Below are 14,203 nucleotides of genomic sequence, written 5' to 3' on the forward strand. Positions count from 1 at the left end.
CTCACACTCAAGACCAAAAGGGAAAATAATGGTAAAGTAGTCTTCATTCAGAGAGATAAAAAAAAAAGAATATTTTCACAAGCTTTCAACACTGCCATGGTAAAAGAGCATATTTGTTGCACAAAAAAAAAGAAAAAAAAAAGAAAAGAAAAACTCTCGTCGATGATTGACTTCAGCTGTGAAATCTCCTCACAGTTGGGGGAAAACACATTACCATCAAATTATTTACACTTTAAAGGAAGAGATTTATTTTAGAGTGAGAACAAAAATACGCTTTGATGAAGAAAAACATCGAGTCTCATCGAGGTGGAACTTAACGAACAAAGTCATAAAACCTTAAAGGTATGAAAAAGGTTTAACACACACAGGGCTGAATCAAACATGTTGCATTTAGTAATCTGTCAGATACTTTTATCCAAAGAGACTTACAGAGGAGGTGGAATCCCTTCCACGCTCACAGCTGAGAGGTGCGGGTCTTGTTTGAGGGAACCAAACCGGCTCAATGTGATCTCAATACCTTGAAGATGTAAACCTCCTGATTGACATTGTAGTGAGAGACATCACATTGAGTGACATCATAGTGTGATGATTTGTATCCAGCATTTGGGCCTTTTTGGAGGTCTACTATAAATATCCTAAAATGATGTCATAATGAAATTACTTTTAATGCCCAGTTTGTCCACTGTCGATCTGGTGCGACCAGATGTTGATGGCGCAGGGTGCTTGGGCCCGCTCATCGTTGCTTGCAACTATAATTTAATCTTGTTATTATATTTTGTCTCAAACCATTTACTTTCTTACCTTCACCTGAAAAAAAGGATACTGGTCTTGTATAACTTTTACATAACTTTTAAATATAAAACCACTTAGTTTTTGGGTTCCCCTTTTGCCACCTGGATGGCTCTGGTCCCTTGGGGTGTGGCTCGACAGAGTCATTCTCTGTGGACCTGATTTGTTTGTTTGGTCCATTCATGAAGCTTGATTGGATTGAGATCTGAGGAGTTTGGAGGCCAGGTCAGTGGGCTTGGGCTTGGGCTCTCCGCCTGCTGGGTGTTCTGGTGTCTTTGTATGATGGCCAGCATTGACTTTTTTTTCTAAAATGTATGTTACATTGGCTTTTCTGTAAGATCGAACCGGACAGTCTGGCCTTTGGTCTTCGCGGGCTTGGGTTAGACTTGTGTGCCTGTGAGCCCGTCACTAGTTAACTGGTATATAAATTGCCTTCCAACTTGTAGTACCATATCAGTTTCTGCTGCCTTGTTCATTTGAAACTTTTTAACTTGGTACTTTGTTATCACCATTGATACCAGTACAGTACCTTAATATCGCACTTTCACATGTTGCTTTGTTACTACTAACACAACTTTTTTTATCTTGTTACTTGAGACATTTTTCTAGTTGTTTCAGGTAGCATTCATGCTAAAAAAAGAAAAAGAAAATAAATGACCTCTACTGTATAGATGGAAACATTGTTGCACACTGTATATTGTTGCTAATTGTAGTCATTTGTAGCTTCTTAGCTTTTTGTCTGCAATAATTTAGTGCGGTATTTATTGTAGATTTTACCATGACACCTCGCCTGCCATTCTCATTATCTTATTATTACTTCATTTACGTCATGTCACACCTCGTACTCAGTGCTGATTGTACCTTGTTATTTGTTACTTCTAGCATGTTTAGTACAGTTTATTATTTATAGTACCTTCTTACCCTGAGCCTTTGAACCTTTGCTTAGAAACCAATCCCAAATACAGATACAGGAAAAAAAAAACATGCAGCTAGTGTTCAGATCCTCGTTTACAAACATTACTCATCAAATAAATGAATAAATACATGGAAAGTGTCTAAATGCTCTTTCTCAAATATTATTCACAGACAGTAGTTACAAATAACACACTCCTAAGGGCTATTCCTCTAATGAATTATTCAGGCTAATGAGCAGCCTTCTGGCTGTACACACAGTCCAAAAACAGGGACGCAGTTTTGAATGACTTATGATGCAAGTGAGATTGTTACCATAGGAACTGGAAGATGTTGAATCTCTTACTGCAAAAGCAATGCGGCATAAACGCTGTTCACTGCTCTGTCTCTCGTTTTCTCCTGGTTCTTTTCTCTCTCTTTTTTTTTATCCATCAGTGCTGTGTCTGTCTTGGTACACCACCTGTCCTGCTTTACAAATGTAATTAGCATAAAAAAAAGCTTTTTACTTTTACATATAACAGTTCGGATATTTACATTAACCTAATGTAGATGAATTCCACGGTTCTCTGGCTTCTGTCATGGTTCAGCCCAGGTTCAGCTTCAGGTTATTAACACCTAAATATGCGAATTATTACATCCTGATGTGTAGTACTTTGGTCATTTTTATTATTTAAATTTCGTACCATGTTAATTCTAGTATATTGTTATTTCTACTATAAGTCTGCATTGTACTAATTTATAGCAACATATAACATCTTGCTAACTGGATTACTGTTATTAAATTTGACCTTTTTATATGTTATATTAAGTATCATTATATCATTACCTATAAACCTATAACTTAATTTTCTGGCTATAAGGTTAATTCTTATACTATGTCTATTCTAGTATGTTAACTAGTTAATTCTTATAATATGATATTTCAAAACTTGTTTTTTATTGTTTTTTATTTATATTCTGATTTGCATTTTATATTTATGACATTTAGTCCCATACTGTACATAGTATTGTTAATGGTAGTAGAGTTTCCCATGCTGTTAGTATACTGCTTCTCGAACCCTTTTCCTAGTTTCCTTCCTACCTTCAGACATTTTAAGGACTAACTTATCACCACTGGACCCAGGTACACCGGCTGCTCTGTCACTTACTTATGTGTTTTATCCCACGTTGCTGCTTCCTGTTTGTTACAAATGAAAAAAAGGCGGCTTGGAAATCCTCACAAATTATTGACGCGATTGGCGAGAGCAAAAAGCATTTTAAAGGTTTTTTTTAACAACTACTGGAAAGTTAGGAAATTTTCAATAAAATTAAGAGGAAGGTTCTTAAGGTTCATTTTGGCATGTTTTTATCAAAATCTGAGCGAGTCACCCGGGAGGCCCTGGTTGATTTGGTATGAAACGACCCTATTTCCTTTATATTTTTACTTCATCTGTTGTCTTCCTTGTAGTACTAACTTTTCACTTCTAGTACCACACTGTGATATCATTGGTATAATTTTGCTATGTTATTTGTTTCTTCTGGCACTTTTACTTTTAACTATTTTTATTTTTAACTTTTTCACCTTGCTATTGTAGTCTTCTAGTACCTTTTTGTCTGTCTTCAAAAGACAATCTAAAAATGTATTTTTGTGTGTGTGTGTGTGTGTGTGTGAGAGAGAGAGAGAGAGAGAGAAAGAGAGAAAATTGTTTATGACAATATCTCTTGGGATGAAAGTTACAAATGGTCGTCACTGACCCAGCAGTCACCTCGTCATTTCCTTTGGTCTCCCTGAGCAGATCTGAGCTTTACCTTACTAATATCTCATGGGGCCACACACATCTACGCTGGATTAAACCTAAGGTAAGCCGTGTTTCTGTGTATTATTGTGTTTTCTGTGGCAGTGTGTGTGTGTGTGTGTGTGCATGGTTCATTTCAGTGCCTGGCCTGTCCGTGCTGGAGCGTCACATTTTCAATCTTAACATTTGGATATTGACATATTTTAAGGAGAAGCTCTTATGCATTTTTATAGATTCTCCTTCAACGCCGCATCGATAACACTTTGGCAAACCTTCTTAGATCCTGTATTTGTGGTGTCTCCGATATCCAACCTGCTCATTTCACTGATGTCAGAAGGTTAACAGCTTTTCATGAGATCCTCGTTCTGATATCGGCCACTTCCCAAAGAGTGCAGCCGGAAATTTAATGCCTGTGGAGGGTTTTTTTTTTATTTCAGCAATTTTAGATCATGGTCAGGGCAAACTACAGACATTTTTTTTTCCTCCCACTTTCCTTTTTCATACTTTCTTAAGTTGTTACAGTACATTTGTCCACAGAAACTAATAGATAGTAAGTTTAATTAAATAAGTCTATAGTAATCCTGATTAGCTGCACCTTGTTGATTTTTAATTTAAGAAAAAAAGGAAAAAAGAAACAAACAAAGAATGAAATAATAATAATATTCCAAACATAGTAAGTTTAAACAAGACTCAATACATAATTAAATAAAAAGTAAAACTGAAAAAAAAGAAATTAAGAAAGAAAGAAAGTAAAGAAAATAAGATGAGTATAATAATAATGAGACGAATAATTCTCATTGTGCCTTTCAATGAAATTTAATGTTTTTTTATATTTTCACTCCTATTGGTACTTGTTAATGTTCTGTTTAATTTTTTTTAATGGAAATTTTCTTATTTAATTTAAAATTAATCGTTCTTCATTGTGTATATTTGCACAATATTAATTCATAAAAATTGTACGTATTAATGAAGTCTCAAAATACAAATCAATATTCTTTATTCCACATACATGTATTTTTCTTATTTTTTCTTTCTTTTTTTTTGAACACTTTACAATCTAAATGATTTAACAACAAAATGAGAAACTACCACAACAAAGCCCAAATTTTGTTAATTTGGGACATAATTAAGAATGAAAATTAAAAGTAAAAAAATAATTCAGATGATTACATTGTGGATGAGGACATGGATATTGTCATCAGGTTAGCATTGAGATCAAAAGAAAGACAAAATTAGGACAGGAAACTTAGTCCATGTACAAATGTAAACGAATGCAAAAAAAAATGTAGATTAAAAAGTTGTTACACTGAGTCGGCAGTTTTTTAGTTCCTGGATATCTAATAACTCGGTCAACTCGGTGAGCATATATACTGTGCTTATACACTGAGCTGCGAACTTATTAGATTTTCCAATGTAGTCACTAATAAAGAGGCAACTCAGTGTAGGTTTTTCAATTCACTTATTCACCTTGTGTTATGCAGTTTGAATTCAATGGGCTTTTTTTAAATAATGTCTTTTTTTATATTTTTAACATTTTTCAATATTATAAACAAATATAGTATTACTGTATAATTTGGGGTTAGATCAACAGCACACACATTCTTCAGGGTTAATGTTTGAAAGCCACCCAAGCCCTTCGTCCGCGGTTCACAAACAGTTTCAGGAGCGGGCCATGGGTTCTCCGACACCAAGAGGAATGGCAAAATTGGCTGACATTGCATCTTGTGAATATTGCAAATAATAGAAAGTGACTTACATGTCAACATACACATACATAATTAAGTATTACGTACATATATGCGATGCAGTGGAGGAGGGGAACAGTTTTATGGTTCCTCGGGCTGTAGAAGTGAGAAGGCCAAATTTTGCAAGCCAACAAATAAGTGTAATACTTGAATTTTACAAATCTGTCCTGTACACATTTTTCTTTAAAAGAGTCTTTGAATGCATCCCCTTACTAAGAGGGATTCATATAAATTGAAAATAGTTCATTATTGACACATACTTTCATGCATTTCCCTCTTATTAGAGTTCAGGAAAACATCCGCATGGGGATTGTGTCGAGGGCACGGGTACATCCGAACATGGCCGGGCCCGTCAAAGGGTCTGTGTGCATAAATTCCCACTAGTATCCCAATAAATCCACTTAAATCATTTTCATGTTAAAGCGTCGAGGGCCAGAGGTCTGTTCCGCCTCCTCAGGTGAGCCCCCATTGGACTTGGAGCGTGGCACGTACTCTATATCAATGTTGTTTTTGTGCTTTCCTTTGCCCCGACTCCATACAAACAGGAGCAGAAAACAGAACAGGACGACTCCAAGGAATGTGAAACAACCCATGGCTGTAGAAACCAGGATGGTCTTTAGGTCCAGGCCAAAGGTTGTGGCAGGAGGATTGGTACTGTTAGCAGTAGTACTGTTAGGATCTATGTAGTACTGGGTCCTGTTAGCATAGAGCGAGCCAAGACTCTTGACGGCCAATGACACCATGAGCGTGTCATTTCCGGCTGTGTTGGAGGCCACACATACATACACGCCACCATCTTGGAGCTCCACTGCCTTGATATAGAGTGAACCATTGTTGTGCACCATTACTCTTCCATGACTCCTGTTGGTTAGGTGTCTCCGGCGCGGTGTGACCCAGGAAATGGTGGGCCGAGGAGTCCCTTCGGCACTGCATTGTAGCTGGGCAGGCTGTCCTTCCTCTACCGACACCAGCTGTGTCCGGTTCTCTCGGATCTTCGGCTTGGTGCAGGTCACGTAGTAAGACAACAGGGTTTCCTTGAACTCCTTGAATGGGCGCCCACGAATTCCTTCAGGAGTATTGCATTCAGGTTGCTCTTCTCCAAATGAGATTGAGTGCCGCTTCTGCAGCAGCCACATAAGACGACAGTCACACACAAGAGGATTGTCATGGATGAACAACACTTCCAGGGACTCTGGAGCATGAAAAACACCTTTCTCCAAAGTGTCCAGCCTGTTATGGGACACGTCAAGAAGTCTGAGCCAACGTAGACCCTGAAAAGCATAGGGCTCCACAGACATCAGCTGGGCTCCTGACAATCTCAGCTCACGGAGTCGCTCCAAGTCTTGCAGAAGACCTCCCTCCACAGTGCGGATGTGGCTGTGGGATAGGTTCAGGTGGGTGAGGTAAGGCATGTGGCGCAGGGCTTGGTAGGGGAATGTTGAAAGATTGGTGTTGGTGACAGAAAGGGTGGTGAGGTTGAGGCCATGCAAAGTGTTGGCTGGGAAAACATCCAGGGACGGCCAGTTGTCAATCTCCAGGTGGCGCAGACGGAATAGTTTCTTGAAGGAATAGGGTTGAAGGCTGCTGATGCTGAGGTAGCGCATATGCAAGCTGACCAGGTTGTGAAGGTGGGACAGGGCATCTGTTGGCACCATGGTCAGGTTACAGCGCTCCAGTGTTAGACTCTCCAGTGAAACCAGGCCATTGAATGCTCTGTGTGAGATATATACCAGCTCGTTGTCCCCTACGTCTAATGACTTAAGATTATGCAAATCCTGGAACATGTAATCAACCAGGATGACGATCTTATTGTCACTAATGTCAAGCGTGGTGAGGTTTGAAAGCCCAGTGAATACGCCCAGTGACAGGAGCTTGATGCGGTTGCTCTTTAAACTAAGGGTGTGTAAACTAGAAAGTAAGTTAAAAGCACCTGGCTCTACATAGGCAATGATATTACCACTGAGGTCCAGTTCTTCAATGTGTGGGTAGACAGAGAAGTCATCTGGATTGATGGCCTGGATGCGGTTCTTGCTGAGATCCAGGACACGCGTTTCAATGGGAATGCCATCTGGTATGGCCGGGTAACGTTTCCGATGGCAGATGACAGAGCGACTCTGGGCAGAGCACTCACAGCGGGAAGGGCAAGCAAGGGCAGAGCCTAAGAAGACAGCCACCAGGACCAGTCCTAGCAGTGGCTGCCAGCAAGATATAGCTGTGTGCAACATGACTCGACTCAGGCAGTCCACCATGCTGTCAAGGCTCTACAGAAGGAGACAGAGAAGAGAAGTAATCAGTGCATAGGAAAATGCAATACTGAACATCTTATAAAAGAATAACAGTACGATTTTAAACCCATTACAAACCTTCCTTTTAAACCTGGTACATGTCTTTGTGCCAAACTGCTGGCTGTTAAAATAAATAAAGCCCTTAGGTCTATTACATCAGGACATCAACAATAGAGGGCCGGATGCATATTCATACAACATCATAAAAGCATCTTGCATTTCCACAGAGGACTTAAGTTCACGTCAGATGCACGCAAGCACAAATGAACAGCCTCAGATCTTGCCCATGGGGTCACTTTATGTGTACAGGGTTTGATTCTGCATGAATTCACAGCCATGGGAATTTATTTTTTTTCTCAGTCTTCATGAAGATGCGAATTAGTGCACTCATGCATCAGCATGACTAGATCTGACTCAATTCCTTCAAGATGGTTATGTAATATCCCTGTGATATCCTTTCCTTGAATCACTGTGGGACATCAGTGGATCAGACACTCCACATTTCCCCTGCTAAGTGAACACTACATAACTTTCAGCATCTCAGTGTTATCAGTTGCAATGTGTGAATGTAGTTTGGATGATCACAGACTAGGATCACATATTACATGACCACTGCACAAGAAACCTAAAAAATACAAGAGGAAATGTAGGGGAGTGATCAGTTGGGATGATCGTGCTTTTGTTAAATCCAATGAATTTAAGCAGCAAAGTTTAACTGAAACAAAAAAAAAACAAAAAAACTCTGACTTCATTACTCTGCCTCGAAATCCACCTAAAAGCTTGTGGGAGAGGCGGAGCTTCCTAAACTGACAGGTAGCATGATTGGCCGACAGGTCGGGAGATTGGATGTTGGCATCTTGTGTTCTTTTTTTCCCATAGAGACCAGAGCTGCTTCACAATGGCTTCTTTTTAATATTGAAGCTCTCATTGTGAGAAATGCGACACGAACGAACTAAAACGTGTAATATTAGCAAACCTTTGAAATTCTCACAAAATGAAGACAAATATTCCTTAATGCAATTTTAAAATTTCAACACAAACAGCAGGTATGGTCGGCAAAATGAGGATAAAGGAGCTTCATATAACCGAGTCTCCACACACACACACACACACACGGTTCTGAACAGCAATGGATTTTTCACCAAGTCTTAGTTTTATTATTCTGCCGAGTAAAACTCTCTCCTTCAGAATACAAATGAATGAAAGCACCAGACCTTCTGCAGAGACTAATTTAATTCAGTGTCGATCTGCCAACACTTTCTTCGCTAGTTTTTGTACCGGAGCTACAAGGCTAATTTAGCACGGCGCATTAAATCTGCACGGGTAAATCAAAACACATGGCAAGACACTGGGTTTCAATTTTGCAAAGAATAATGTAAGAGGAGTCTCCAGTGTCAGTGCTTCATAACAAGCCATACATGAACTTTTTATCAGCGTTGCCTCGGCTGGGGAGACAATGACCCGGGTTTACAGCTGCGAAGACAAGTAACATGAGACATCCCATAATAATAAATGCGATCACAAATAGGTGAAATTATAGTTTTTTTTTTAAATCAATGAAAGATCTTAATTGCTAAGTAAATAAATAAATAATAATAATAATAATAATAATAATAATAATAATTGCTGTAATATAAACTTTTGTGCTGTTACACAAATATAATCTAACTTTATATATGTAAAGGTAAGTTACAAGGTAATGTAGTAACATTAACTTTGCTTTATCACACCATTATAATGTTAATTAGATTCCTGTAACAGCTTAACATCTTACTTATCCTACACCAAGTGCTGCTGTTATACAAAGCAAATAAATACAGCTCCCTTTCCATCTTACTTATTTTAAAAAATAAAAGAAAGTGGCAAATCATCCACTTATCATGCTGACAAGTTTGTAGAAGGTTAGTTACTGTATGTCTACCCGTGTCTGTACAGACAATTAAAAGTCACCACATCATAGTGAAAAATTTATTGAACCACACCTTTATTGAACTACCACTGTATTTTAGACAATATGTTCAACAGATAACACTGTGTCTTTGATCTCATGTGTGTTAAAAACAAAATTTCATCCTATGCTTCAAATTTGGTCAAAGGTTGATACACAACTGAACACAATATTTGTTAGAAGGATGGAGTAAATTTTTTAGTTTTCTCTCTCTCTCGCTCTCTCTCTCTCTATTTTGAAATTAGAAACTTTTAAATGTTTTTTTTTTTAACTTTATTAATTTTCCAGATGGGGGAATAATCTTTTTCATTTATAGATTTTAATTAGCATTTTTAGTTATAAAAATACATACAGTACCAGTCAAGAGTTTGGACACACCCACTAATCCAATGTTTTAAAACATTCTAAAACATTGATATAAACCATATGGCATTATGTAATTAAATAACAACAATAAGAACAACAACAATATCAACAAAAACTACTACAGTTGTTGGTTATTTTAGGACATGAAGGTCAGCGGTTCTGGTTCAGTTCTTGTTGAGTCCATTTGCGAAACCCATCAAGCTCCATGATGAACTGTCTCTCATGAAGACCTTCCCAGGAAAACAAGACCAACACTGAGCTCTGCTGCAGAGGAGAAGTTCACAGAACTCAGAAATCACCAATTAACAACCAGCACCTCAGATTAGAGCCGTTATGAAGCTTTACAGAGGAGAAGGAGCAGATAAACATCTCAATATCAACTGTTAAAAGGAGATTATTGTGTTTGTTTTACAAAACTGTTTTTGTTTAGTTTTACAGTGTAGAAAGAAATAAACATCAAAACGACCATGGAGTAGGAGAGGGGTGTACAAACTTTAGACTGGTACAGTAGTAAAGGTATGTTTTCCTGACTTAAAAAAATATTTATGAAGAATTAGCTAACCAGCAAGGACACACGCTAGGCTCGCCTGACTTAGCAGAATCTATTTCTTAAGACTGATTGCTAAGTAAATGATTCCGCTATGCTACAGTGAAAAAAAAAAAAGAAAATGAAAAATGCTACAATGAAAATTAAAAGTTTCCCAGATGATTTAATATCATTCAGAACACATTATAACTGTTGTAATGATAAAGCGTCTTCATCTCTGGTGTGGTTACATTAACTCCACTTCAGGACACCAGCCGATCACTGATTAGTTTCCTATAACAGCATGACGCAGAGTGATGCCTTACATGATCACAAAGTCTAATGGTGTTTGTAATTAGCCTTTAAAATGTAAATTCTTGATGGTGTTTTGATGTGTTTTATTTATTTGTATTCTTTGGACTTTATGCTTGTCGGAGTTAAAATGTCGAGTGTGTGAGGAGAAGCTTGTGGTTTGTAGCTATAAAGTGATAATGTGTAATAATGCTCGAGCGGCGTAATCCTAGTTATTGTCTCAGACACACTCGCACACAGCTTCACGCTAGTCTATAAATATTTATCATTCCACTCCATTTAATAGCACACGTCTCTTACTGCCAAATTAAAAGAGCAAATAAAAACCCAGCGATGTTAGAGATAGCCGTTTTGCTTTACAGTACGATGTTTTACAGATGAGCTGTAACGTCTCGCGGGTCACACGAACAGCTCGGCGTGCCCAAGGTGCTTTTTTCCCCCTCGGATTTAAAGTCCAGAGAAAATGCACATCGCAGAAATTTCACGATTGAAGAGGTTCGGTGATTGTCTTGCCACGCTAGCGATGCTAGTGAGAGTGGGGTCTTCTGGGTTCATGGACGTCCATGCAGCAATATGCAGTAATCAGCAGGAAAGCTGAAAATCCACTTCTCTTTTCTCATGAAACTTTCTGCTGTGACATTGTGGCGAGTCACATGATCACAGGAGGCGCTAACATCAGTCCGCTTATCATAAATACAGTCGCGGTTCCTTCATACACACTAATGTGCTATTTTATTAGCTGTATATATTTAATATGCGACTCTGCAAATACAATTATGGACTGTGGCTCATTTACTTTACCACCCAGATCCTCGGAGACATGGTTTGTCCAACACACGGTTCCTTTAGCATGCAGCAATTAATCTGACACACAGGTCCTCCAACACACAGGTCCTCCAACACACAGGTCCTCCACTACAAAATCATTAATCTAATACAAAGCCTCTAACAGATAATTCCCCTAAAACACAGGTCCCCCGATGCACACTATATTTTGAACACATGGTTATTTTACCACCACGTTCCTTCAACACATGCTTTCTCCAATGCACGGCTCCTCTATCACATTTCCCTAACACAGTTCTCCTAAGGCACTGTTCCTTTAACATCCAGTTCCTCCAACATACAACAAATCTAATGCACTTTCTTGAGCAAACTGTTCCTCTATCAGATCATTACCCTAAAACGCACTTCCTTCAATACACCCTTCCCTTAACATCCTGGACCCGTGTTCACAAAGCTTCTTAAGCCTAAAAGTTGTTCCTAGTGACAAAATTCGAAGAATATTCACTAAGTGTAAAAGTAAACACTGCTCTTCTGCCTAATTTTGGTTTTCTCATTGTTTTTTTGGATTGTTGGCTACATACCATCCAAAAGTACAACTTAAATAGACTGTCCTGCAATCATGTCAACTGGTAAAAGGTGAGACATTTTGTTCCCATCGATCTGAAATGGAAATCAATATGGTAAACTTAAATATGGTAACTACTGTGTGGAAATTGGTTGCTTCAAAAGTAGACACATTTTCAACACTTGGCTGTTTTAATTAACTAAGTTATTAAGCCTATAATAGAAACTTTGCATAAAGTAGTTTGTAGTCATGATTACGCAATTCCCCTAAAACAAAGCTCCTCCAACACAGAGTGGCTGTAGCACACAGTTCACATAACACACAGTTCCTGTAATATACACTCCCAGTATTGCACAGTTCCTGTACCACACAGGTCCATCAACACACAGTTCCTATACCGTACAGTTCCCATAATACCCAGTTCCCGTAATACCCAGTACCTGTACCGTACAGTTCTTTTCCCAAACAGTTCCTGTACCACACATTATGTATTATGCTGCTATAATACACAGGTCCTCAAACACACAGTTCCTTCAAAAGTCATCTCTTCTAACACATTGTTCCTCCTACGCACTCTACCACACACTTTCTTCAATGCATTTCTTTTTTCTTAAACACACACACTTACCACATGGTTGCTCCAACACACCATCTCTCCACACAGTTTCTCTAACACAAGCTTCCTCTAACACATGGATCTTCATCGGCTTGACACGTCCTGTCGTTCTATCCATGGAGAGGGACCATCATGACAGGTTCTTCGGTTGTTCCCGCGTCAAAGTGCTTTCTTGCTAGAGTTCAAGTGGAAGTGGAGAGCATGGAGTTTTGGAGTAGTGCGATTGCTGTGTGCTGACAGAACCACACTGAGTGGGAGAACAGACCAGGTGGTGCCACATCGATGGCGGTTTAATTGGTTAAAAGTGATCAAAAGGTCTCAAGGCTCATAACCTTCATCTGTTAGATAAAAGCTTCTGCCAAATATTTCAGCCAGCTATAATTCCATCCCTGGTTTTTTTGTGTCCTTGTTCTTGAAAACAAGCACACAGATGGTTCAAAAGCAAACACTTTTTCTTGTCTCATAGCGCTGGACCTCATTTCACCTTTAACTGTGAATACGGTTATTCAGAGCACTGTGGTTAAGGGACTGTAGTTGCCTGGTTACGAGCGTGGCCGTGTGTTTCGCGAGCGTATTGATTGTAGCCATCTGTGAGAGGGTTTAGTGTGGAGCGCTTTGGATGCTCATCAAATTCTTTTTTTAGAATACATAAAAAAAAAGTACAGATTGTTTTATTTATTTATAAAAAAAAAGTGAATTACTGTATAAATACAATCTCATTTTCATCTCCAAGCCTGTTCCAAGTTCCTCCATCCACCATGGCTGGAGTATGATAGCCTGGGAAGACTTCTTATCAGGTGGCGCTGCCCGAAATGGAGCTGTGCTTGGACTTTGTCGATCCTCATAAATGTCGCCTTTCGTCTGGAGCTGATTGAGACTAACGTACGCGTGTCTAATGTCATCTGACGTAAATGCCACGCGAGTCAGATCTAAACACTTCTAAAAAGCTTCACGAAGGCTGTGTTTATCCAGCGTACGCCCAGGACGTCACGAGGTTCCCTACCTGACGGGGTTCTACACTTTGTGGTTCAGATTTAAGCAGAGCTTAGCGCTTTTCTCGGACCTCGCTGCCATTTCTCTCTGCCCGTGTTGGGCTTTAGATGGTGAACGCAATCAAGCAACGTAACACAAGCCTTAGTGTAAAATCGGATAAACCCGTATCTCCACGCGAAGGCTCTCTTCTTTCATTTGATGTGGCTTTGCACTTCAACGTGGAGCATTTTTACTCTCCTGGATATGCTTTATTTACTCAAGAGCAACTCAGCAATCCGGCTATGACCGGCTGGAATAAAATCATGCTAATGAGCCCGGATTAATCATCTGGAAATAAAACAGATCTCTGCGAATGGTCCCGTTAGCAGCACGGCCTCGAGATCTGAGCTGCAGCAACGAAAAGTGAAATAATAACTGAAGTATAATAAAAATCAATTGAGTGTACACATACGGAAGCTCACGGCGCTGGTTTCAGGATTCCGCAAGGCGAGCGGTAAATGAATAGCTGACTGAAAGGTCTCGGTTAGTCATGAAACCCATAATACCCCGGCTATGGTCTGGGACGTAAAAAGAAATGGGGCAGAT

At 39.1% G+C, this 14,203-nt stretch overlaps 1 protein-coding gene across 2 annotated transcripts in view; it reads right to left on the minus strand.

Annotated features, from left to right (window-relative positions):
* Window positions 1–4,530: 4,530 nt before the first annotated feature.
* The window catches only part of lingo2 (leucine rich repeat and Ig domain containing 2), a 290,114-nt gene continuing 280,441 nt past the window's right edge, over window positions 4,531–14,203 (minus strand). For both annotated transcript variants that reach the window (XM_053506346.1, XM_053506347.1), the window contains one exon: window positions 4,531–7,482. In XM_053506346.1, the coding sequence (XP_053362321.1) occupies window positions 5,623–7,470 (1,848 nt within the window). In that variant the 5' untranslated portion in view covers window positions 7,471–7,482 and the 3' untranslated portion in view covers window positions 4,531–5,622. The remainder of the gene's footprint in view (window positions 7,483–14,203) is intronic.

This window comes from Clarias gariepinus, chromosome 10 (genome assembly GCF_024256425.1).
Source record: "Clarias gariepinus isolate MV-2021 ecotype Netherlands chromosome 10, CGAR_prim_01v2, whole genome shotgun sequence".
NCBI lineage: Eukaryota > Metazoa > Chordata > Actinopteri > Siluriformes > Clariidae > Clarias > Clarias gariepinus.